Genomic DNA, 26,684 nt, shown 5'->3' on the forward strand with positions numbered 1-26,684 from the left:
AAAGACGATGGGTCAGGATATAATACCATATTTTAAGTACTTATTTGATTACTGTTTGCATGAAGGAGCTATACCATATGAATGGAGAGTTGCTATAGTAACCTAGAAACTGTTTTCCAGTCATTGACTGGGTCAGGGATGGAATGGAGCCACCATCTTGCGGCGAGGATAGGAAATTTGCCGGCTGCCGAGACCTGTCGAACTCCTCTGGGACATTGATTAATGACTGACAGATGAAATTAAATGATAGTGGAGAGTGTTGCTGGAATGAAAGATGACAGGGAAAACCGAGTACCCGGAGAAAACCCTGCCCTGCCTCCGCTTTATCCAGCACAAATCTCACATGGAGTGACCGGGATTTGAACCACGGAACCCAGCGGTGAGAGGCCCACGTGCTGCCACCTGAGCCACAGAGGCTTCTGCTATAGTAAGCCCTGTGTATAAAGGAAAGGGTGATAGACATAAAGCTGGAAATTACAGGCCAGTCAGTTTGACATGCATTGCATGTAAGCTTTGGGAAAGCATTCTTTCTGATTATATTAGACATGTTTGCAAAATTAATAACTGGTTTGATAGAAGGCAGTTCGGGTTTAGGAAAGGTTATTCCTGAAGCTCAAGTTGTAGGATTCCAGCAAGATATAGCAGATATCTTGGATTCAGGAGGTCAAATGAACTGTATCGCGATTGACCTATCTAAGGCATTTGATAGGGCAGATCATGGCAGACTACTGGCAAAAATGAGTGCAACTGGACTAGACAAAAGAGTGACTGAAAGGGTGGCTATATTTCTAGAAAATACAGTGGAACCTCGATATCTCAAATCACCTCAGGAGCAAAATTTTATTTCGAGTTATACAGAATATGTTTTTGAGCATGTATAGCAAGCACACAATTCGAATTATATGTATTTACAGGCTTAAACTGAATACATTATTTTTTGACAGTACTTAAAAATATACAAACAAACTCTATTTAATGGCATCACTTTAATTACAACCCTTATTATAGTTTAGATATATTACATACCGTAGTGAAACAAGAAACATTCGTCCGATAACAACTTCGGAAAAAAATCCATCAGCCTGTTCTGTTTGTTATGGTTAACCTTTTCCTCCCTTCACGACCTTCTAGATAATACCACGCGGCCGAGATTCGTAAATGAAGCTTGTCATCCGCGACTTCAGGCGTTGCTTTCGTACATGACCAGTAATGAATTTACACTCAAGAAACAGCGAGGCTTCGCTGATTATCTGATCACTAGGAGTTTCAGTTTTTTCGGTGCCCATCGTATTAGCTCCCAGCATTACTGTAACCTTTTCCTTACTTGTTAACTGTTCCTCACAAACCACAAATGCCATATTGGACAGTTAATGTTACACAAAATTCGAGAAATCTAGAAATTTGTGTAATAGAGAAATAAATACACGTGAAGAATAGGACAAACGGCCGGGAAATTTCAGTTACTTTGAGATACTGAAAATTTGAGTGATGGAGGTTTGAGATATCGAGGTTCGTCTGTAGATCCCAGAGATTTAGAGTAGGCGAACCTTTATTTGACCCTGTAAGAATTAAGAGGGGAATTCCTCAAGGCAGTATTATTGGACCTTTATATACTAGCAGTTCGTGTGAATTTCATAATTTGTTAAAAGTAATCGTTCCTCGGTATGGTACTGTACTAAGACATTATCTGAAAATCCCTTCAGTATAAAAACTCACTGAAAAATAGAGTTTCATTTACCACAAAAACTCTTTGTAAACCACGTTTGTGGTATTGCCTCTTGGGGCTAAGATGACCATGCGGCATAGAACCGTACATGTGAGAGACAGTCTTCTCTCAAGTCGAAAAAAAAATTTCTTTATTTTTAAAAGAGATTCCACATACTTATTTCCACATCTGTAACATCTTTAGTTTTTGAGATACAAGTATCCCCATAAAAAGAAATATCTTTCACTTCCTTTCAACACCCCCCTTAAGTGGATTTTCCAAAAACAAAAATTACAGGCATGTTTACTGTTAAAGGAAATTTCAAATACCCATTTTTACATCTATATTATCTTCAGTTTTCGAGGTATAAGTATCCTCATAAAAAAATAATTCAACTAATTTTTCACTTCTTTTCACCATCGTTAAATAGATGTTCCTGTATATTTAAAGGACTTTCAAAATACCAAGTTTCATGTCTGTAACATGTTAAGTGTTTGACATATACTGTTAGATATACTGGTATTCATTTTAAAAATTCACCCACTTTTTCAATTCTTTTCACCCCCTTAAATGGATTTTCCAAAAACAAAGAAATACGTGTTTCTTTATTTTTAAAAGAGATTCCAAATACCGGTTTTCACACTTGTAACATCTTACTTTCTTAAAAATACGTGTTTCTATACTTTGAAAGAAGATTCCAAATACAAATGATAATGTTTGTAACATCTTCAGTTTTTGAGATAAGTACCCTTATAAAAAGAATTCATATTCTTCTTTAATTCATCCCACCCCTTAAGTGGACTTTCCGAAAACAATAAACACGTATTTCTTTACTTTTAAAGGAGATTCAAACTACGAACTTTCACGTCTGTAACATCTTCAGTTTCTGAGATATAAGTATCCTCATAAACAGAATTCAACTCCTTTACTATTTTCACAGCCCCCCACCCCCCCATCCTTAAGTTGATTTTCCGAAAACATGTTTCTTTAATTTTGAAGGAGATTCCAAATACCAATTTTCACACTTGTAGTATAAATTTTTTTTTAAAATACATGTTTCTATACAAATATGAAGTTTTGAAGCTTCCACCTAATCAATACATATATTTATGTATTATTGTTTACACTACTGGTTTCGACCTTGTGAAGGTCATCCTCAGCTGACAATCATAACATACAATTAAAACATCACAATAAGAATGTCACATGATATGGGTGAAAACACAGTCACTACAATTGTTCTAGTTTAAATAATCGTCTACAATGACTGATATAATAATTAAAAACTTAACATTACTATATGTACATGAATCATGTATGTTAAAATACGTTTTCTTAAATTATAAAGGTGTCACATAGTATGGATAAAAACGTTATCAATTTGCAAATGTTTTTCATCTTATCTTTGTCTACGTTAATCGGTATGAGAGATAAAACTTTGTAACACTATTATGTGCACAGGTGATATATGTTGAATGTACAATATTCTTAACTTGTGAAGTGTCCACTGTTCCATATTAAAACTTATGGGTAGATGAATAAAACATTTTGAAGTACAAATTAATTCTTGCGGCGTGTTGTATATGCGACTATGTTATCCAGCCGTGTTCGTCTACTGGTGGTATAATGGTATGAATTTCTTGAAGTAATATGAACACTTATGTTGAAATCAGGTAATTGTCCGGTGTTTAGTGCGGGACTTCGTTGATATATACATAAAACTTATAGTTTATGCTAAGACTAAATTAACCTTAAAATACGGTATATAAATGTAGATAAGTAGTTGTTTTAGCGACGTGCTACCTTTAGTTTATATGTTATTTGATTTCGTCAAATGTCAATATGTATTATAATACTTGATTTCAACATATTTTAGTGTTTTAGTTAGCGTGAAAGCTTCTTTCTTCACTTTGTGTTGTAAGACGTATTTTGTATCTGTAAATACAAATGAAGTGTAAGAAATGTTGCGTCTGTCAAGTTTGTTCGAAGTTTGGAATGGGTGTGCGTGTACTTACTGTAGGTGTTGACATTTGATGTGTGCTATTCGGCAGCACGTCGAGCACTGTTCCGTGTTTGTCTGAAGTTGCTGTTTGTGGCTGCGGAGGGGAAGTTCAGGGGGGTAGGAGGAGCGGCTGTTGAGGAAGTAGGACAGGAGCGGGGGGCGGGTGTCTTCTGGCGGTTCTTTTATGTGTATCGGGCCCTGCTGTTTGATTCTTTTTAGGTAATTGTTTTTTAGGAAAGGGATGACTGCATTGAAAAGAATGTTAACTTTGTCCGTAATTTCATTATAGTGAAATTTGGGTTGTAGTATTGATCTAGGTCGATATAGAATTCTTCCACTATATTGAGTAAGGGGCTCTTGGGGTTAGTGCTTAGAATTTGCATATCGTTTTCAATGTTTGTAAATTTATGTTTGAAGTCTTCAATGTGTTGGTCTATGGCTGAGAAATGACTGTTTTATTGCGTTAATATATTCATTGTAACGTATCTGAAAGTTCCTTCCAGTACGTCTGATATAACTGGCTTCACAGTTGTTGCACTTCATACGATATACTCCTGAGTGACTGTATTTATTATTATTGTTGATGGATTTGGAGTTGTGTAAGATATTGGCGTTGTTAAATGTAGTTCTGTAGGCTATTTTTAGATTTCGTTTCTTGAAGATGCTCGTTATAGGATATATGTGGGTGTTGTTAAAAGTGAATAGTACGTAGTCTTTCTTAGTTTTGTCAGTTCTGATTAATTTTGATTTGGGTTGATTTTTTACTTTGTGTATGATTTTGTTGATCATTTCTTTTTTGTATCCATTTTGTCTGGCTATTTCGTGAATCAGGTTCTTTGTTTAGTTAAGAAAACGTATTTTAACATTCGTGTACATATAGTAATGTTAAGTTTTTAATTATTATATCAGTTATTGTAGATGACTATTTAAACTAGAACAATTGTATAGTACGCGCACCTTTTCTTGAGCCCGGATCTCCATAGTAATGAATGGGAACCAGGGCTCAAGAAAAGGTGCGCGTACTAGTGACTCCCATATCATATGACATTCTTATTGTGATGTTTTAATTGTATGTTATGATTGTCAACTGAGGATGACCTTCACAAGGTCGAAACTGGTACTGTAAACAATAATATATATATGTATTGGTTAGGTGGAAGCTTCAAAACTTCATATTTGTGAATATAATCAATACGGAAATGAAACTTATAGATTATGACATGTTTCTATACTTTGAAAGAAGATTCCAAATACAAATGTTAACGTTTGTAATATCTTCAGTTTTTGAGATTTAAATATTCACATAAAAAATTTCCAACTCCTATTTCACCCCAATCTGCCGTTAAGTTAATATCCCCCAAGAAAAGTGTGTTTCTTTATTTTTAAAGGAGATTCCAAATACCACTTTTCATGTCTGCAAATCTTTAGTTTTATTAGATCGAGGAAGAGCTAGGGGATTATAGTGTACTTGATGGGTGTTAAAAAGGGAAGGGCAGAGTCTGGGGCAGGACTGTTCATCAGGAATACTATTGCACGAAACACAGTTTCTGTTAGACATGTAAACAAGGGAAAGATGTGGGTAGATTTGGCAGTTGGAGGAATTAGGACGAGAATTGTCTCAGTGTATTCACCACGTGAGGGTGCAGATGAGGATGAAGTTAACAAGTTTTATGAAGCACTGAGTGACATCGTAGTCAGGGTCAACAGCAGGGATAGGATAGTGCTAATGGGCGATTTCAATGCGAGAGTTGGAAATAGAATTAAAGGATACGAAAGGGTGATTGGTAAAGGTATGGAAGCTAATGGCAATGGGAAGTGTCTGCTGGACTTTTGTGCTAGTATGGGTTTAGCAGTTATGAATACATTCTTCAAGCATAAGGCTATTCACCGCTACACATGGGAGGCTAGGGGTACCAGATCAATAACGGACTATATCTTAACCGAGTGCAAAGTCAGGAAATCTGTTAAGAAAATACGGGCTTTTTGGGGATTTTTCGATGAAACAGATCACCACCTGATCTGGAGTGAACTATTTATAGGCCTAGAATAGAGAAAGTGAAATCTGTCTGTAAACGAATACGGGTAGAAAATCTCCAGGACGAGGAAATTAGGCAAAAGTACATGGATATAATTAGTGAGAAGTTCCGAACAGTGGTCAGTAACCAGGTTCAGGATATAGAAAGAGAATGGGTGGCATACAGGTATGCTGTAGTAGCAACAGCAAGGGAATGCCTAGGAACAACTGTGTGTAAAGATGGTAAAAAGCAAACATTTTGGTGGAATGATGAAGTGAGAGCAGCAAACGTAAAAAGGAGGCTTATCAGAAATGGCTCCAAACAAGTGCTAAAGCAGACAGGGAATTGTACTTAGATGAAAGAAACAGAACGAAACAAATAGTTGCTGAATCCAAAAAGAAGCTGTGGGAAGATTTTGGTATTAACCTGGAAAGGCTGGGTCAAGCAGCAGGGAAACCTTTCTGGACAGTAATAAAGAATCTTAGGAAGGGAGGGAAAAAGGAAATGAACAGTGCTTTACGCAATTCAGGTGAACTCATAACAGATCCCAGAGAATCACTGGACAGGTGGAGGGAATATTTTGAACACCTTCTGAACATAAAAGGAGATCTTCATGGTGGCGTCGCGAACAACGGAGCTCATGGGGAGGAGAAAAATGATGTACGTGAAATTACGCTTGAGGAAGTGGAAAGGATGGTAAATAAACTCCATTGTCATAAAGCAGCAGGATTATATCAAATTAGACTTGAAATGGTGAAGTATAGTGGGAAGGCAGGGATGAAATGGCTTCATAGAATAATAAGATTAGCATGGATTGTTGGTAAGGTACATTTAGATTGGACAAAAGCAGTAATTGCACCTATCTATAAGCAAGGGAACAGGAAGGATTGAAAATGGTATGGGAAGTATTTGAGAGAAATCGAAATACGGCATAGGACAGTAAATGTTCATTCAGGTACTGTCTCCTTTTAAAATATTAAGCCTACTTGTAAAAAACATAATTATCAGTTTTAATTCTTCAGTTAATTCTGTTTCGGACTATGAGCCTCTACTTAATTACATAATTGCTTATTCCAACTAATGTCAATTTATCTTCCAATCCCATTCAGTCAAAAATTGTTTATAGTTTGTATGTCCGAGAGGAAGCACGATTTGCTATCTAAATATCTTCATCCGACTGATCCCGAAAATGAAATAAATTGGGAGATTCAGGGTGAATTCCTGCATTCTCTGCATTAACAAGAAAATAAGAGCCCCATCATGTCCAGCAATTTAGAGTGACTTCAAGAACAAGCAATTTAACATTATGCAACATATTGGATGCCTTCCGATGTATCATTCTGAACGGGGGGGTGTCTTGTGTGTAATTAGGTGATCTCATTGTATCATTTTAGAATAACTATAGTGTATTTTCCATTGTTACAAAATTTGAAAGTGATATCTTAAGTGGTTTTTACAGAATAAATTGTTTAGTGAAGCTACTCCACAACTATACCTGACAGAGATGGGAGTTACATATCGTATTATGATACTGAATTCTGTTCCATTGCAGTAAGCTGTTCCATAAATATTATGTTCCATCTGAGAACCTAATACAAAAGTAACTGTCTCAGAGAAACCGAAGGAGCTCCTGATTGGTTAATGGATGTTAGACTGCAAGCAAGCATAGCAGCTAGACTTAAGCGCGCACTCCTGCGCAGGCGTGAGCAATACATTTGTAATCGCTTAGAGGCAGTACTGACATTCGTACACTGTTACTTGTCAGCCAGTTACAGAATTACAGATATTCATTAGTTGTCTCACGAGCGTTGTATTAGGTTTACAAGAGGTAATACATACAGTTGTGTAGTTTCTCGAAACAGTTCCGCGTGGTCTTTCCAGTTAATATTTCGTGTTTTACACTGTGCTGTACAAGATGAGTAAACGACAGAAGACGAGTCCTCTGTGGTCTTATTTCACTGTCACAGACGATGTAAATAAATCTGCCTGATGTGATTTATGTGGGCAAAAATTCAGTTACAGGGGAATGGTTTCTAACTTGAAGAAACATATTGAAAGAAGGCACCCAACAATAAATATTGCTGTGTTAAACTCTCAAAACTCTACCAGTGCATGTGGATCTGATAATGTTCATAGTACTCAATTATCAGGTCCTGGACAGCCATCGAAAGTGCCACCTTGTGTACCTATCCCTCCTCCTGAATCTTCATCATCACCTGCAGCCCGTGGGGCAGTGAAGCAACAGTCGCTGTCATCATTTTTGCCAGTGCAAAGAAAAATGAGTGATGTGCAGAAAAAGAAGCTGGACAAGCTATTATTACGGTTGTTTACCGTGGATTTTCAGCCTTTTTCTATAGTGGAAGATGAAGGTTTTGCAGCGTTTTGTACTGGATTAAACCCTGCCTACATTTTGCCTAATAGGAAGACTATTTCATCATTACTTGTTCCAGCAGCATATGAACAGTGTATGACAGTTGTTCGTGAACATTTAATGTTGGCTTCCAGCGTCTGTTTAACCACAGACTCCTGGACGTCTAGGAATTCAGAGAGCTACTTGGCTGTCACTGCACACTTCATAAATGAAGATTTCGAACTATAGGTGGGCCGGCACAAGGTTGCACTTGACAGTTGTAAGTCATGTTGGCACCACTACAAAAATGAAATGAAGAACGTCACCCGTCAGTCAGAATCACCAATCCACTACTTTTTATGTCAGATACAGTTATGCATTTTATTCATGTTAATTCGTATTTAATTCCGTATAGTGTTCATAATCTTAGATTTGCCTACACAAATATGAGCATTTAAAATATATTATAAGGTTTAAGCGAGCTACAAAATAAATACGAACTATTTTCAGTTGATTGTTGTTGGCAATATAGGTAGTATAGTGGTGCCATCTATAAGTAGCTTGACTACTGTATTGAAGTGTTGCCGTTTTGCCTGTCGCCGCTAGCACGTGGTCAGGTGTGATTCGCGCGTTTATGAAGGTTTTGTTTTCATTTTGAGATAATTGTGAAATTTTATTTTAACGAATGCAGTGCGATGTCTCGGAAATGACAACATAGTCATGAAGCGCGAAGTGATAATCCTTTGAGCCGGGGAGTGTCCCTTAATAGTCAGGCATTAGAATTAGTGCGGAGAACTCGTGAATTTTACGAGGGAGACGAAATTCGTACGCTTGTATAGCCGTCTCTCCGTCCCTATAGATCATGTTGTGGATCGCAAATCTCAAACATTAGGGCTTTCAAAGCGTACTGCCATTCAAAGAGGTGTTCGCCTCCAAGAACAGAAGGAAAAAGTGACGGGGGTACATAGCAATAGCGAAAACGGGGCTGAGAGTAGGGACTTGTTTCACAGCACTCCGAGAAAGAAACGAATTTAAGCTATCTCCTGTAATAGGAATTAATTCTTTCCAGGCTGATGCAATACGAAGAAACGAGTACGATTTTTACAGCTCAAAGTCCCTTCTGTCATTGTTATGGACAATGCACGTTACCACTCCGTAATAATGGTCAAGACCCCTTCTTCGAGCGCCCGTAAAGAACTGTAAGTGGAATGGCTGCAGTAAAGAAATATCCCAGCGCATATGTGTATGACTAAATTAGTCGACACCGGGCGAGTTGGCCGTGCGGTTAGGAGCGCGCAGCTGTGAGCTCGCATCCGGGAGATAGTGGGTTCGAATTCCACTGTTGGCAGCCCTGAAGATGGTTTTCCGTGGTTTCCCATTTTCACTCCAGGCAAATGCTGGGGGTGTACCTTAATTAAGACAACGGTCGCTTCCTTACCATTCCTAGGCCTTTCCTGTCCCATCGTCGCTATAAAACCTATCTGTGTCGGTGCGATGTAAAGCAAATAGCAAAAAAAAAAGAAAATAGTCGACGAGGTAGCGAAGGAACAAGGGCACGAGGTTATTAGGTTGCCGCCGTACCACTGTCACTTCAACCTCATTGAGTTGGTACGGTATGGGGTGAAGTAAAACATTACGTACGCACTTATAACACGTCCTTCACAGTTACTGAAGTGGAAGGACTGTTCCGGGAGAGTATTGCTCGAATGGATGCGGCTTTGTGCAGGAAGAAATTTAGCCATGTTGCAGCATTCATTAATTCGGCAATGGCAATACATGGCATCATCAGTGACTCAGTTGATGATCTGCCTAGACGATGATGACAGTGATAACGAAGGCGACGGTAGTGATGGCAGTGAACTGGAGGGTATCGAGCCTTTGCCTTTGTGAATCAGGTATGAAAATAAGGTTTCTGAATTTTCGTAAATTTTATAGAATTTACTTGAAACATTTTGTGTTAGCACCGGTGTATATTATTCTAACATTTATTGGTGAAGGTGTATATGAAGTGAGATCCTTGTTGGCCGATTTTTTCCGTGTTTTCTAACATCGCGATAATAAGAACTTCGTAGTATATTTATCTCGTATAATTTTGTGTGATGAATAATTGGTGAGTTGAAAGTTCAATTTTTGTCGGCAGATTTCATTTGTATTGTGTATCAACGCGATGACATTAAAAACATTTCTCCCATGTTTTTAAAAACACATGTGTCGTGCAATCAGCTGTTGTTACGGCGGCAACATCGCTTCGTGCGCCACTGCAGTGTGACCAATATTGTGCGCAGCTGTCATGTGCAACCTTACGCCGGCCCACCTATAGAGTCAGTTTTACTGGAATGTTCAATTTTACCTCATAGCCACACAAGTGTTAATTTAGCTACTGAAATTAGGTGTATTTCAGACAAATTTCATTTGTCCGAAAAAATTGTAGCCCTTGTAACGGACAACGCATCTAATATGAAAAATGCTGTTGTAAATGAACTTCAATGGAAGCACTTTCCTTGTTATGTGCACACTTTAAATTTAATCGTCCAGGATGCATTGAAACAGATACAGTTATTACTGGAGAAAGTAAAACATGTAGTGGCGTATTTTAAGAGAAGCACGACGGGCATGGAGAAGCTACTGACAGCACAAAAGAACATGGGTTCTTTTCATCCCAAGAAACTTATTCAGGAAGTCCCCACGAGGTGGAATTCCACCTACCATATGTTACAAAGGTTTTGTGAACTAGAGGATGCAGTAAAAACGTCAATAGCTCTCATAAATAGAGGTATCCTGGTCCTTTCGCAAGAGGAATGGACATTTTGTAAGGAACTTTGTACTGTTCTCAAGCCATTTGAAGAGGTTACACTCATAATGAGTGGCCATAAGTATGTAACAGGCAGCCAAGGACTTATTTTGACAAATGGCCTCACAAATGTTTGCCGAAAACTGTTAATTGAGCCCTTCAGTGACACAGTAATCGGCGTTGTAAACAAATTATATGAGGGACTCACTACAAGATTCCAAAACCTAGAGTACAACGAAGCGATTGCCTTATGTACGTTTCTGGATCCAAGGTTCAAGTTACTGGCATTCACAGACAAGACTGCAGGAGAACTAGCAAAGAAGCGTGCAATCAAACTGCTATCAAAATTAAACAAACAAGAGCAGGTTATAGCTAACGCAGATGATGGTAAACAAGTTCTGGAAAGAGATGACAATAGGAGTGAATTCTCTATTTGGACTGATTTTGATGAGGTGACATCTTCGAGAAAACCCACAGGTAGGTTGATATGATGGTGATGACTAATAATAATAATAATAATAATAATAATAATAATAATAATAATAATAATAATAATAATAATAATAATAATAATAATAATAATAATAATAATAACAAGCAGGATGTCAACAACTACAGAGGTATATCTCTCTTGCTAGTTGCTTACAAGATATTCTCAACAATACTACTAAATAGAGTAAAATCGACACTGGACAGTCAATTGGGTGAATATCAAGGTGGATTTAGAGAAGGAAGATCTTGCTCCGAACAGATTTTCAACCTGAAATCTATAATTCGACACAGATTAATAAACTCCAAAGACATAGTTGTAACATTTATTGACTTTAAAAAAGCCTTTGACTCTGTTGATAGGGAAACCCTACATAAAGTAATCCGTGAATTTGGAGTTAAAACTAAATTGGCAAACCTAATTCGTGAAACACTTACAGACACTATCTCGAAAGTAAAATTTATGGGTGAAGTATCTCGACCTTTCAAAATAAATACAGGTGTCAGGCTGGGCGATGGTCTATCGCCACTCCTTTTCAATTGTGTCATGGAGAAAATTGTAAGAATTTGGAATGAAAAACTGAAAGAATCTAAAATATTGCCACTCGTGCTGGGGAAGAAGAACAAAGGTGTTGCAATAAATTGCCTAGCATTTGCAAATGACTTTGCTATACTTTCAGAAAGCCTTACAGATGCAGCAATGCAAGTCAATCTCCTTGAAAAGACAGCCAACATGACAGGCTTGAGAATCTCTGGCGAGAAAACAAAATTTTTGACGAATATAAAAAGTGCCCCAAAGTTTTTAGCAACGGATATTGGTCGAATAGAAAAGGTAAAGAAATTCAAATATTTGGGTGAGACAATTCAAGAAAATGGTTTAGAAAAATCTGCTATAGAGGAGAGGATACAAAAGATGGAAAGAGCATACGGTATAACTAAGAATACTTACAACAAAAAGTGCTTATCAAGGAAACTTAAAATAAAGCACTACAACACAGTAGTGAAACCAGAATGCCTTTATGCCAGCGAATGTCTAGCACTGAACTACAAGCTTGATAAATTAGAAATATTAGAAAGAAGAATTATAAGGAAAATATTAGGTCCTCCAAGAATTGCAGAGTTTTGGAAATTAAGAAGTAACAATGAAATTTACCAGAACGTAGAAAACATATCAGAAACAATAAGAAAAAGGAGATTGCTATTTCTTGGACACATTTACAGAATGGATGACAATAGACTAACTAAACGAATCTTCAAGTACCTTTAGGAAAAGAAATCAACTACCACCTGGATTCAAGAAGTCAAGAAAGACCTGGAAAGGAACAACATACGAGAAGAAGAATTATTGGAAAGAAAAGATTTTTAGGAAGAAAGTCTTACAAATGGAAGGATTCCAAGGGAGGAAGGAAAAGAAAATAGGCACAAAGTGGACTGAAGACAGGAAAAAGAAACACAGTGAAACAATGAAAGAATACTGGAAGAAAAGGAAAGAACAACTAAGGAGGAACAATTGAAATTGTAACGTGGTCCTTAGAAGGCCGGAACGCAAGAAGAAGAAATAATAATAATAATAATAATTTAAAAATAATAATAATAATATTAACAATAACAATGAACACCTATGAGACATATTATTATAATCGTTCTTTTCTTTATTAGGTACACCATTGTCAGCTGCTGCCATTGAAATTAACCGCTACTTGGATGACGAATTGCTGCACCGAAGTCGGGACCCAATACAATGGTCGAAGGAGAACTGTTACCTCTATCCAACTTTATCAAACTTGGTCAGGCTGAACTTCAACATTCTTGCTACCTCTGTGCCCTGCGAAAGATTATTCTCTAAAGCAGGGCAAGTGATAAACGATCGCCGAACACGCCTAAGCTCAAAGAACTTGGGCAGGATTTTGTTTTTAAACATGAATTCCTACCTATTGCATAGAGTATAGACTAATCTTCTCCTAAAGTATTGCAGCTCATGTTGGGTTTTAATTTGTATAGTTTTATAAATGAAATAATAATCATGAATTAATATAAATTACTTGGGTATTCTTTGCTTGTCTATCACTAATAATGTGCATGATGTTAAAAAGTCATTTAACTGGTTCCTGTTTTGACTACGTAGTAGTAGTTCTAGGAATGTAAATGGGTCACTGCAAACATTTCTTGGAATAGTAAGTAACGACAAGGCGAAAAGGATGGAGGTAGTGGAGAAAGCGAGAGGGAGACAGAGTACCGCTATTTACGTACTGGTTAGGGGCTGCAAGAGGCAGCAGGGAGTTAATGACTATTCATCTCAAAAGCTGCCCTGTACCTTGTATTAGGTTACATTTATATCCTAATACTGCAACCGAATACTACACTGTAATGGATACAGTGGAACATGATACAGGAAAGTAACCGTTTGTCCCATCCCTACTGACAAGCAAATTATTGTTCTAGGTTTCGCCCGACAGTGAGTCAAAGATATTCTGTGGGAAAGGGTTAAAGGACATTCCAAATACCAATTTTTACATCTAGAACATCTTAGTATGAGGATAGTTATATCTCAAAAACTAAAGAATTCAAACAATGTTTCAATTCTTTCAGCCCTCCTAAGTGGATTTTCCAAAAACAAAGAAATACCTATTTCTTTACTTTTAAAGGAGACTCCAAATACCAATTTTCACATCTGTAACATCTTCAGTTTTTGAGATATCACTATGCTAATAAAAAGAATTCAACCCCCTTTAAAGTCCTCTTTACCCTCCTTAAGTATTTAAAAAAAAAAAAAAATCAACATGATTCTTTATTTTTTTAAAGAATAAAGATAATTTTTACATCTGTAATATGTTAAGTTTGTTATTTTCTGTAGATATTCTCATTTAAAAAATTCATCCCTTTTTCAGTTTCCCTGAAGTAGATTTTCCGAAAATAAATTATCTATGTTTCTTTACTTTTACGGAAGAATCCAAATACCAATCTTCACGCCTGTAACAATTTACGTTTCTGAGATACTGTTATACTTGTAGATCTTTTTTTTTTTTTAAATTCATCCCTTTGTCACTCCTGAACACCCCCCATTAATTGGAACTTCCAAAAAAAGTTTATTATTCAAGGAGTTTTCAAAAACCAATTTTCATGTCTGTAACATCTTCAGTTTTTGAGATGGAAGTATCCTAATAAAAGGTGTTCAACACCCTTTTTCATGCCCCTTAATCGGATTTTTCAAAAACAAATAATACACGTTTCTTTAATTTTAAAAGAGATTCTAAATACTAATTTTTATGTCTGTAAACTTTCAAGTTTTTGAGATATGGATATGCTCATTTAAACAATTAACCCCCTTTTTCACTCCCTTAGCAATGGAATATCCAAAATTCCTCCCTTAGTGAGCACCTACACTCTAATAAAAATGTATCCCCCAAAATATCATTTCTTTATGTCCAGTAGTTTTGGCTCGGCGATGATGAATCAGTCAATCAGTCAGGACATGTTATTTTATATACAGTAAAACCTGTCTTAACGGACACCTCTCACTGGCGGACACCCCTCATTGGCGGACGATTTTCTAGGCCCGTAATTAAATGCCATGTTGTGTATGAGTAATTTACCCCTCTTATACGGCCACCCTTTATTACGGACACGGACACACCATAGCCACGAGAAACTCCAATTAAACCTCCCTTAACGGACACTTTCTTTTTAAAAAAATTCTGTATTTGTGTCCTGTACAGTATGTATTTGCTTACATTTTGCACAGCCGGTACTTCCAAGAATCACAGACACCGTAACTTTTGATCCTGGCTGTACACATTCTTGGAAGGCAACACTAAGCTACGCTATCACTTCCGGAAGTTGTGTGATCTGACATTCTAGACAGCCCTGGAATTCGTACCTTCACTGTCAGGTTACTTTTCATTGACTCGTGGGCTTTTGATGTGTTCAATTTTACGTTAGTAAGTGTGTGTAAACATGGCTCCGAGGAAGTTTTTAACTTTAAAAGAAAAGGTAGGCATAATAGACTATCATAAACGTGAGAAGTGTGGTGTGCGTAAACTGTCCGAAGTGTTTAAGATTGGAAAGACACAGGCAGCTGAAATTGTGAAAAAGCAAGAGGAACTAGTGAAAGAATGGCATTTAAATGGCAACGAACAGCGCATTAAACTGTTTCAAAGTGGTAGTGGAGCTCTCATTGACAAGGCAACGCTAAAGTGGTTCGCTAAAATAAGAAGTCAGAATGTCCCTGTCTCAGGACCAATGATACAAGCAAAAGCGTTAGAATTCGCGACAGAATTAGGTATTGGAGATTTCAAAGCCCCGAATGGCTGGCTAGAAAGATTCAGAAAGCGACATGGTATCAACTTCAGAGTGATTTGCGGAGAATCATCCAGTGTTAATATGGAGATTGTTGACAACTGGCAAGAAAAAATACCTTCAATCATAGACGGGTATGCTCCGGAAAATATTTTGAATGCCGATGAAACTGGATTATTTTTCCGTGCTTTACCCAACAAAACTTTGTGTTTCAAAGGAAATCGTTGTACTGGTGGAAAAGTTGCGAAAGAACGTCTTACGGTCTTGTTATGTGCAAGTATGAGTGGAGAACGGGAGGAGCCCCTTGTGATAGGAAAAGCTGCAAAACCAAGGTGTTTTAAAAATATGGACGTTACGAAGTTTGGCATTGAATGGAAAGCAAATAGGAAAGCATGGATGACCAGAGAAATATAGACAGAGTGGTTAGGACAACTGGACAGAAGAATGATACGTCAGGAGCGAAAAGTGTTATTATTCCTCGATAATGCAGCATCGCATCCGGATACAATTAAGTTGCAAAATGTGAAGATCGTCTTTCTCCCACCAAATGTAACATCAGTTTCTCAGCCACTTGACCAAGGAGTGATCCAGAACTTCAAGGTCATGTACAGACAGTTAGTGATGAAGCACGTAGTATCAGAACTTAACGGGAATGAAGTAACCCTTCAAACACTGACAAAGGGGCTGAATGTTCTCCAAGCAATTTCATGGATGACCAATGCATGGAAAAACGTCACGGCCTAAACAATTCGTAACTGCTTTCTGAAAGCTGGGTTTCCTGCTAGTGGTGAACATCCCGAAATAGAATCGGATACCCTTCCTGACAGCATGGAAACAACACAAGAGTTGATTAATGCAGCAGGTTACAGTGTTCAAGTGAACACCTATATCGAAATTGATTCAGATATTCCAACAGAGTGTGAGAGTGGAGACACGAAAACGATTCTTCAGTCAATCCATGGGAAGAGGGACAAAAATGAAGATTCTGACAAAAGTGGGAGTGAAGGTGATGCTAATGACGACTTTGAAGAAAATACAGAAATGAATGTGCTGCCAATAACCTCGTACAGTGAGGCCCTCGGCATTGTTAAACGACTGAAAGAATTTTATTATTAACAAAACGATGAAAAAGGTGTAAATTTGACCCAGGATTTAATTGCACATAGCGAAAACATCATTGCTAAACTGAAATGGACAAAACAAACAAACATTAAGGATTTTTTCAAGTGCTAACGTTTTACTGTACTGTGCTAGATACTGCTACATCTACATACTGATTTGAAGTTTCAAGAATTCAAACGTTCTTCTTAATTTTAACATGGTGAACGGTAATAGTGTACAGTGTGCTCAATAGAGGTTTCCATAGAAGTGTTTTTGTCTCTTTAATACAGTGCATCGCAGCTGCAGCAGTTCATCTACAACTTTCTCATGTGAGTACAGTGCAGTATATTGTACAATACTGTATACAGTATACAATTAAAGGTACATTTATGAGAATTGTTAACACATACAATACATGGGTTATTGTGTTCCAACTTATGTTTAATGGTACTGGTTTCATAACCTCTCGCGGGCGGACACTCTTTCATAACGGACATTTTTTTTCGGTCCCGAAGGTGTCCGTTATAGGGAGGTTTAACTGTATACAGTATATAGATGATAAAGAGTAAAGGAAGTGGAATCAGAGATATGGCTTTCTGCAGATGATGTTGTTCTGTTTAGAGTAATAAAGTTACAAGGTTGTGAGAACATTTCTGCTTCTAAGAGGTGGACTGTTCAGAAATCTACTACATATATTTCTAATGCCATGAGCAGATCTCCAACTTGCGTTCAACATACATGCAGCATCCACATTCTCATACACTATAATTGTACTATAAATTACTTTCTCTATAGTAGTTACAACACTAAACATTTGTTACAGTCATGATGCTTGTGTGAACTACCACAGAGCATTAGTCATCCAACCTTCCTACACTTCAATCCTTTCCCCCGGCCAAAGAAAGTGCACATAATCCTAACAGAGAGCACAAGCACATTCCACATCATTCCACAGAGGTGGGCATGCAACACAACACAGTGACATACAATTACAAACATGCAAACAGGAATCATATTAACACAACTCACCACACTGTATTTCATTTACAACCAGAAAGCTCTGTACACAGGAGATGTATTTAACTTTACCTTCACTCAATAATAGGATCAAATTGCATATCACAGCAATAACAAGCCTCACATACTTTGCTCCATACACTGGCAATGATTTTAATTATTTTTGTTTCTATATTCAAAACAGTGCATCTTGACGTATCTTCCCTCAAAATTTGGACTGAATATTAGTGAGGAGCACACTGACACACCCCTTATCTTCTTAAGAAATATGACAGAAGGAAAATAAAAGCAGTATTGAAACATTTCTGATGACATATGCACATATTAATTTGCCATACAGTAGATTAAAAATCTTGATAGTCATGGCTGAGAACCATAACATAACTAACCAAACAGTTGTTCAAGATTTACTTTCTAACTGGATATAACTACCATTAAGATGAAACTGATGCTTTAAATTCAAGAGATCTTCTTTAGCAAAGCAACACTCTCTTCAAAATATAGCAATATTCACAATAATGCAATAGAAATATGAGTAAAGAATGATAGAAATGTAGGTTTTCAGGAAAGGTAAAATTGCCAAGACTTGGACACTACGATATATATATATACACACACATATAACTAGATGCTGTATCCTACAACCGAGTATGAAATCTACTTGACTCAAAACCATCCGTAGGAATGAAATCTTGACAGGATTATCTCGCTGGAGCACAATTTATTTCCCCGAGGCTCTCTGAATGAAAGGCACGAACAATTAATTTCAAAAATAAGTAGAAGAGAAAAGTCTAATTTTTGTTTCCATAAAAGACTAGATTTGATCATCTTTGGGTTTTCCAAAATACAAACTTTGTTCCCCAACAAGCTGTTCATGTACACGTCCTAGAGAGTAAAGCTACTTACCTCACGTGAACAGGATGAGCAGGGCTGCCAGCTATACTACCATCCTCAAAAACGGGGTTGTCCATTGAGTATGTTGCTGGAGGAGGAGATTTAGATTTTTTCATGCTAGTTAAGCGCCGCATCAAACTTACACCCTTGTCTCTCTTCTCTTTAGTCTGAAAACAAAAATAAAAAACAATTGTGTATTCATTACAAGTCATATTATTAATAGCAGTCGCTTCAAATATGATGATGATGATGCTTGTTTAAAGGGGCCTAACATCTAAGGTCATCAGCCCAAATTTCAAATATAAGGCTTGGAACACCACAGTTGATAACTCTATGTAAATAGAGTATGAGAAGCCTGATAACTTGAGATATGGCAGTGTGAATGTCAATGTGTGGATTTGTGATCAGCAGCAGAGGAAATAGCGTTGTCACACCCTGTTCCAGACTCTCGAACTCCTGTTGACCTGAGTTGGGAATCAAATCTAAGCAAATTGATTCAAAGTAATAACTTTTGAATGTTTAACAAAAGTAAAATTATGTTCCAGAAAACACTTTACCATGATTCATACTATGTAGCCAACTTGTTTCCTGTCCATAAATAAACAGAAATCTCTAGTAGATACTGAAAAAAAAAAAAAAAAAGACAGTATTCAGGTTATTTGGATGAACATTGAGACTTTTGTGATGAGGTGATTGTGGTTTCAAGGATTAAAAGAAAGTGATCATAACAGTCTGCAACATGTTAATGTAGTAGATGTCAAGGAAACACTGATTAGTAAAAATATTCAATGTAGTTGTTCACTTGAAAGAATGAAATATTGACTTTAATTTCTTCTTCATCATCACACTAACATATACAGGTTTTCAGTGACAATGGGATGAGAAAGAGCTAAGGCTAGGAAGGTTAACGGGTGCAACCTTAAGGAAGGTACAGCTCTGGCATTTGCCTAATAGAGTACGGGGGAGCATGATAATACATCTCCTAGGGTGTCAACCATGGGGATCAAATCCATCAACGCCTAAATGCAAGTTTACTGGACCCCTACAATACAACCAACTTGCTCGATGATAAGAGGTGGCTGCTGCTATTATTCATAGTCTTATATAATAAAACAATAATACAATGCAGTAAATAGAAACTCCAGCAGTACCGTGAAGTTTACATTACAAGGCATGTAAAATTACCTCTATTTTGCAGAATCAAACAGCCTTGGTGGATTAAACATTAAGTGTTCAACTCATGATAGAAGACAAAAGACTTGATCATGGCCAATGGAGCCAACTTCTGAAGGGCAGGCAAATATCTAGGCACTTCATGTCAAACTTTGGCATTTAAAAGACTTTTAATGATGCACTCTGCATCCACTAGACAAAATTAACTCGGCTTTAAGGATTGTGCAGTAGAGTTTGGCTTTGCTGCTAGCTCAGTAACAAATTAGTACACAGACCACCTACAGGGTACCATTTCAAAAGGTCTGACCCACAAAGACGTAAGAAGTGCCCTACGAGAGCATGACAACAGCCTTTCACAGTAGCCAGGCTGTATTATATGTAAAGACAAATTTCACAATTCATTTAAGCCATACAACATATGATATTTAAAATAAAAATGAAACATATAGAGAGTAGTGACTTATCACGTAAGCATTCATAGACAGAATACACGCGAACGAACAACGTGGATCCAAGTTTTTCAGCTGCAGCCTTCGTCAGTGGAGGGTAGTATAAGAATCTTGCAGCCTCTGTTAGAGAAGGGTAGAATAAGAATAAGCATCTGAAAATATTTTGGACCCATGTCTTCCTACTATCTGTACTCTATACACACGTGCTCCTCACCTGTTTTTTAAAATACATATACACATTTACACACTGATTAATAACTTGCCAAATACGACAGAGATACAAAAATAACAGGTATATACATTAAAATGTGTTCAAAGCGGAATTTGAATAAAGCGGAAACTTACCTACTGCGGAATATTTTCTCGGCCCCGACGAAGCTTACGGCATTATAATGTTTTCATTTTAAAATCTACTAGTATAATGCAGAAAACATTAAGAACTGATGTATCCTACGTATGATATTTGTGCATTTCTGGTGCTGGTTGATCAAGGTCATTGTTTGGATAAACTGACACATGTTTGGAGACAGTAATAATATAGATGGGAGAACGAATGAAGTGTCTGAAAATACATCAGCAACATCCAACTTATATCCAGAAAGAAACTTTCCCTGCTAGGCAAAGAACTTCATTCTAAGTGATGAACAACTTACGACACGCCACATTTTCGAATCAGCTAGAGCACTTCTAGCAGTGAGAAACGCCGAAAAAGAGGAGGAGACTGAAGCAGAAGGACATGAAAAAGAAGATGAAGATCAAAACAAGATTCAAACCCATGAACAGGCTCACAGTGCTTTTGTGACGTAAAGCAATTTGCCATTACATCTAACTTTTCCACTCTTCTTGAACTAACATACTGAGCTCAGGACTGCATTCAGAAAGGCACAATTAGAAAGAAGAGGAAACAAGTTTCTACATTTGATCGGTAGAAGAAAGCTTAGTGTTATGAAGTACTGTACAGAGCGTTGTGATAGAAATAAGTTTAAGAAACATATATTCAGTGTAGTGAAATAGTGTAATATAATGCTGTGACAGTATCAAAATGATATACTGTGTGTGCATCATACTGTACTGTATGTAGTAATAAAGCACAGTAATAATAATAATAATAATAATTAACAAATCAGTGTACTATGGTACTGCGTACATCAATCTGAATCACCGTAGGCAGGTACAGGCAAGCCCTAAATAACATCTTAACATACTGTATACTATGTAATGTTTTGTGTAATGGTAGTGGTGATTGGTGTTTTAAGGAAAAAAGAGATGTTTTGTATAATGCGGAAACTTGCTTAATTCGGAAAAAATATTTTGGTCCCTTGTGACACCGCTTTGAACAAGTTTTACTGTATTTAATTTTCACGTAACATTATTAACAAATTGAGAGCCAGACAAAAATTTCATCATTTCTTCTGTGGTCCAAACATACTTATTTTACTCTCTGGCATTTCAGTAGCAATATTCCATCGTGCATTTAACTGAAAAGTAATGTCTTAAACAAAAATAAGTAAGGTGGACACCAGAGTCTGCTGTGGCCTGTCAGAAATCTTGTGTTCGCTGGGGCCATGGTGGTCAGGCAAGTGAACCCTAACAGAGAATACTGCCCGATTCCTACGGGATCAGGAGGTGAGGTAAGACGAGAAGAGCGAGAGAGAGATGTGTGAGGTAAGCATGTTTCAAACAACAATTCTCGAATAAACGTTCATAAAAGCTGCACAAACACACTTAACCTCTCTCTCTTCAGTTTGTATGTTGACATCCAATCATACAATTTAAAAAAAGCTAAATAGTGACAATATTAGTGGAAATGTCACCTGGCTGTCACTTTGCATTGTTAACACTTCCTTGTGACAATTTCTTGCTCTCCGTGGTTGCATGCCCAGCATCAAACAGAAATGTGCTGACTGCTATACAGTGTTGAACAATGAAGCATGAATAAATTAATAATAATAATAATAATAATAATAATAATAATAATAATAATAATAATAATAATAATAATAATACAACTTTTCTTTTGTGGTCCAAAAATACAAAAAGTATATATTATAGAATAAAATTCAGAATTTTAATCATGGTTCATGGTGTGGGTTACTGTAGTCACATCCTAGTTCGTGAACCATGGGTAATGGCTGAGTGGCCTAGTAACTGATCCTGAGAGTCAGGATACCAGTTGCTATCGAATGGGAGGGGGCATCTCTGACATATTCTGAGTCATGGCCCTCCTTGGGCTCAGGCGGCTAGGACTATACAATCCACCGTGGCCCCTAACCCGTTTACCGAGCTGAAAAAATTTTAAGCAAGCCTTGGACCTATGGGAGTAACGGAGTCCCACTCCCATTTCACAGGCGAGGGACTCCTTGGAAACAACTTGGCGAACGAAATGGAATTTGATGGGGAGCTATCAATATTAATAGCTTATGGAAAAAAGAAGGCAGAACTGGCCGAGTCAGCAAAGATGATGCATCTGGATGTGCTAGGAGTAAATGCTATTCGGGTAAGGGGAGATATTGAGGAAGAGATAGGAGACTATAAAGTGTACTTGACGGGTGTTAAAAAGGGAAGGGCAGAGTGCGGGGTTGGGCTATTCATCAGGAACACCATTGCACGCAACATAGTTTCCGTTACGCATGCAAATAAGCGAATGATGTGGGTAGATTTGGCAGTTGGAGGAATTAGGACGAGAACTGTCTCAATGTATTCACCATGTGAGGGTTCAGATGAGGATGAAGTTGACAAGTTTTATGAAGCATTGAGTAACATCGTAGTCAGGGTCAACAGCAGGGACAGGATAGTGCCAATGGGTGATTTCAATGCGAGAGTTGGAAATATTTCTGAACGATACGAAAGGGTGGTTGGTAAATATGGGGAAGATATGAAAGCTAAAGGGAATGGTAAGTGTTTGCTGGACTTCTGTGCTAGTATAGGTTTAGCAGTTACGAATACATTCTTCAAGCATAAGGCTATTCACCGCTACACATGGGAGGCTAGGGGTACCAGATAGATAGCAGACTATATCTTAACAGACTTAAAATTCCAGAAATCTGTTAGGAATGTACAGGTTTTCCGGGGATTTTTCGATGATACAGACCACTATCTGATCTGTACTGAACTTTCTCTAGGCCTAGGATAGAGAAAGTGAAATCTGTCTGCAAATGAATAAGGGTAGAAAATCTCCAGGATGAGGAAATTACACAGAAGTACATGGATACGATTAGAGAGAAGTTTCGAACAGTGGACAGTAAGCAGGTTCAGGATATAGAAGGCGAATGGGTGGCATACAGAGATGCTGTAAGAGAAGCAGCAAGTGAATGCCTAGCAACAACTGTGCGTAAAGATGGGAAATGGCAAACATCTTGGTGGAATGATGAAGTGAGAGCAGCTTGTAAATGCAAAAAGAAGACTTATCAGAAATGGCTCCAAACAAGGGCCGATGCAGACAGGGAATTGTAATTGATGAAGGAAACAGAAACAAATAGTTGTTAAATCCAAAAAAAAAAGTGGTGGGAAGATTTTGGTAATAACCTGGAAAGGCTAGGTCAAGCAGCAAGGAAACCTTTCTGGACAGTAATAAAGAATCTCAGGAAGGGAGGGAAAAAGGAAATGAACAGTGCTTTGGGTAATTCAGGTTAACTCATTATAGATTCCAGGGAATCACTGGACAGGTGGAGGGAATATTTCGTGAATCTTCTCAACGTAAAAGGAAATCTTCCTGGTGGAGTCACGAACAACCAAACTCATGGGGAGGAGGAAAATGATGTTGGTAAAATTATGCTTGAGGAAGTGGAAAGGATGGTAAATAAACTCCATTGTCATAAAGCTGCAGGATTATATCAAATTAGACTTGAAATGGTGAAGTATAGTGGGAAAGCAGGGATGAAATTGTTACATAGAGTAATAAGATTAACATGGAGTGTTGGTAAGGTACCTTCAGATTGGACAAAAGCAGTAATTGTAGCTATCTATGAGCAAGGGCATAGGAAGGATTGCAACAACCATTGAGGTATCTCATTTATTAGTACACCAGGCAAAGTATTCACTGGCATCTTGGAAGGGAGGGTGCAATCAGTGGTTGAGAGCAAGTTGAATGAAAACCAGCGTGGTTTCAGACCATAGAAGGGCTGTCAGGATCAGATTTTCAGTATGCACCAGGTAACTGAAAAATGTTGCGAGAGGAATAGACAGCTGTGTTTATATTGCTACTTACATTAGAAATAACATTTGCAACTACAGTACCATACCAGTAAGCGAACATCCAACCTATTTCTCCACCTCAGTACAAATAGAAGACATCATAGTAACGAATATTTACAAGCCACCCAATGAAACATGGCCTGATCCCATTTCCATAATACCCTCTCATAATAACATCATCCTTGGCGATTTCAACAGCCACCATACATCTTGGGGCTATAAGCAAGACGATGAAAATGGAACTAAGGTCTCAGAATGGGCTGAAGTAAACAACCTTGCACTGATATATGACCCCAAAGATAAGGGAACGTTTCATTCAGGCCGCTGGAAATGTGACTACACACCAGACCTTTGCTTTTTTTCGCACAGTTTTTTGTCACCATCTTGCCGTATTAGGAGACAAGGGCTCAATAACTTCCCGCACAGCCAGCATAGACCCATAATCTACCAAATAGGAATTCAGATCCCAGTTATACAATCTATACCCAGACCTCGCTGGAACTTTCAGAAAGCAGACTGGATTGCTTATGCCAAGTCTACCGATGCGAACATCAGATGGATTAAACCTGTCCCAGAGAACTACATGCGGTTTGTTGGCTTAATAAAATCAGCAGCAAAAACATGTATTCCTAGAGGATTCCATAAAGACTATATACCGGGATGGAGTGAAGAGTCCAGCAGACGGAGTAAGGAATTCGAAGAAGATAGCAGTCACGAGAAAGCAACAGATTTACTACAATCACTTGATCTTGCTAGAAAAGAGAAGTGGGTAAAGACTGTAAAAGACATGAATTTCACCCATTCTAATAGAAAAGCATGGTCACTTATTTGGAAATTAGATTCCACATCCATACCACCAAAGCAACATTCCCCAATCAAGGTAGAAGCAATAGCAAATCACCTCATTTCTACCTCTAAAACAACAAGGAATAAACTGACCACAAAATGGGTTAAAACTGAGCTTAAACAGGCAAAACGAGAAACGCAACCGAACGCGACCTATTCACAACCTTTCACATCACAAGAGGTTGATGAGGGAATAAAATCACTCCGAAATGGCAAAGCTGCAGGACTAGGTGGAATCTACCCAGAACTACTAAAAAGCTGTGGTCCAGCTACAAGAAGATGGCTCGCTGCATTCTTCAGCTCCATACTTCCGTCAGGAAGACTTCCCCCAATCTTCAAGAAGTCAAAAATTATTGCCCTTCTGAAACCAGGAAAGGATCCAACTCTCCCACAAAGCTATCGACCTATAGCTCTACTCTGCGTCACCTACAAGTTATTAGAAAGACTGATACTAAACCAAATAGCACCAGCCATCAAAGCATTCCTTCCAGTTGAGCAAGCAGGATTTCGACCCGGCCGTGACTGCAGTGACCAAGTACTGTCCTTGACCACATATCTGGAGGTTGGTTTTGAGAAGAAATTGAAAAGCGTCTCTGTCTTCTTAGATCTTACAGCTGCATATGACACAGTCTGGAGGGAAGGTCTTATGCTTAAACTGATTAAAGCTGTTCCTTGCTTAAAAATTACTACACTAATTGACAGAATGTTAAGCAACCGACTATTTCAAGTTCACTCAGAACACAACATAAGCAAATTCCACAAAGTCAACAATGGTCTGCCTCAAGGGTCAGTTCTATCTCCTACGCTCTTCAACTTATACATCCACGACCTGCCTGAAACAGTGTCCCGAAAGTTCATATATGCGGACGATATTTGCCTTACAATTCAACGACCCAACTTCGCAGAAGCTGAAATACTTCTTAACCAAGACCTTGAACTGTTGGATGACTACTTTCAAAGATGGTATCTTCATCCCAAACCACAGAAAACAGTGACATCTACATTCCATCTGAACAACGCAGAAGCAAACCCATCCAAGGGTCTTCTTCAAGGGTCATGAACTACAATATTGTGTCAATCCCAGTTACTTAGTAGTAACATTGGACAGGTCTCTTACGTACAAAAATCACCTGCAGAAAACCGCCAACAAACTAAAAAGTCGTAATAACATTCTCCAACAACTGGCTGGAACTTCTTGGGGAGTGGATGGAAACACATGAAGGACAACATCTCTGGCTTTGGTCTATTCTGCAGCAGAATACTGCTCTGGTGTCTGGCTTAACAGTGCACACACACAGCTAGTAGATTCACAACTTCGTCAAACCATGCGGATCATAACTGGTACACTTCGTGCTACACCGA

The 26,684-nt window shown here is 37.9% G+C and overlaps 1 protein-coding gene across 1 annotated transcript in view; it reads right to left on the reverse strand.

The window, feature by feature from the left end:
- The window catches only part of POSH (Plenty of SH3s), a 311,783-nt gene that overhangs the window by 37,214 nt on the left and 247,885 nt on the right, over positions 1-26,684 (reverse strand). Inside the window, exon 12 of the mRNA XM_067143214.2 lies at positions 18,673-18,827. Within this exon, the coding sequence (XP_066999315.2) occupies positions 18,673-18,827 (155 nt within the window). The remainder of the gene's footprint in view (positions 1-18,672; positions 18,828-26,684) is intronic.

Source organism: Anabrus simplex, chromosome 3, assembly GCF_040414725.1.
Source record: "Anabrus simplex isolate iqAnaSimp1 chromosome 3, ASM4041472v1, whole genome shotgun sequence".
Classification (NCBI taxonomy): Eukaryota; Metazoa; Arthropoda; class Insecta; order Orthoptera; family Tettigoniidae; genus Anabrus; species Anabrus simplex.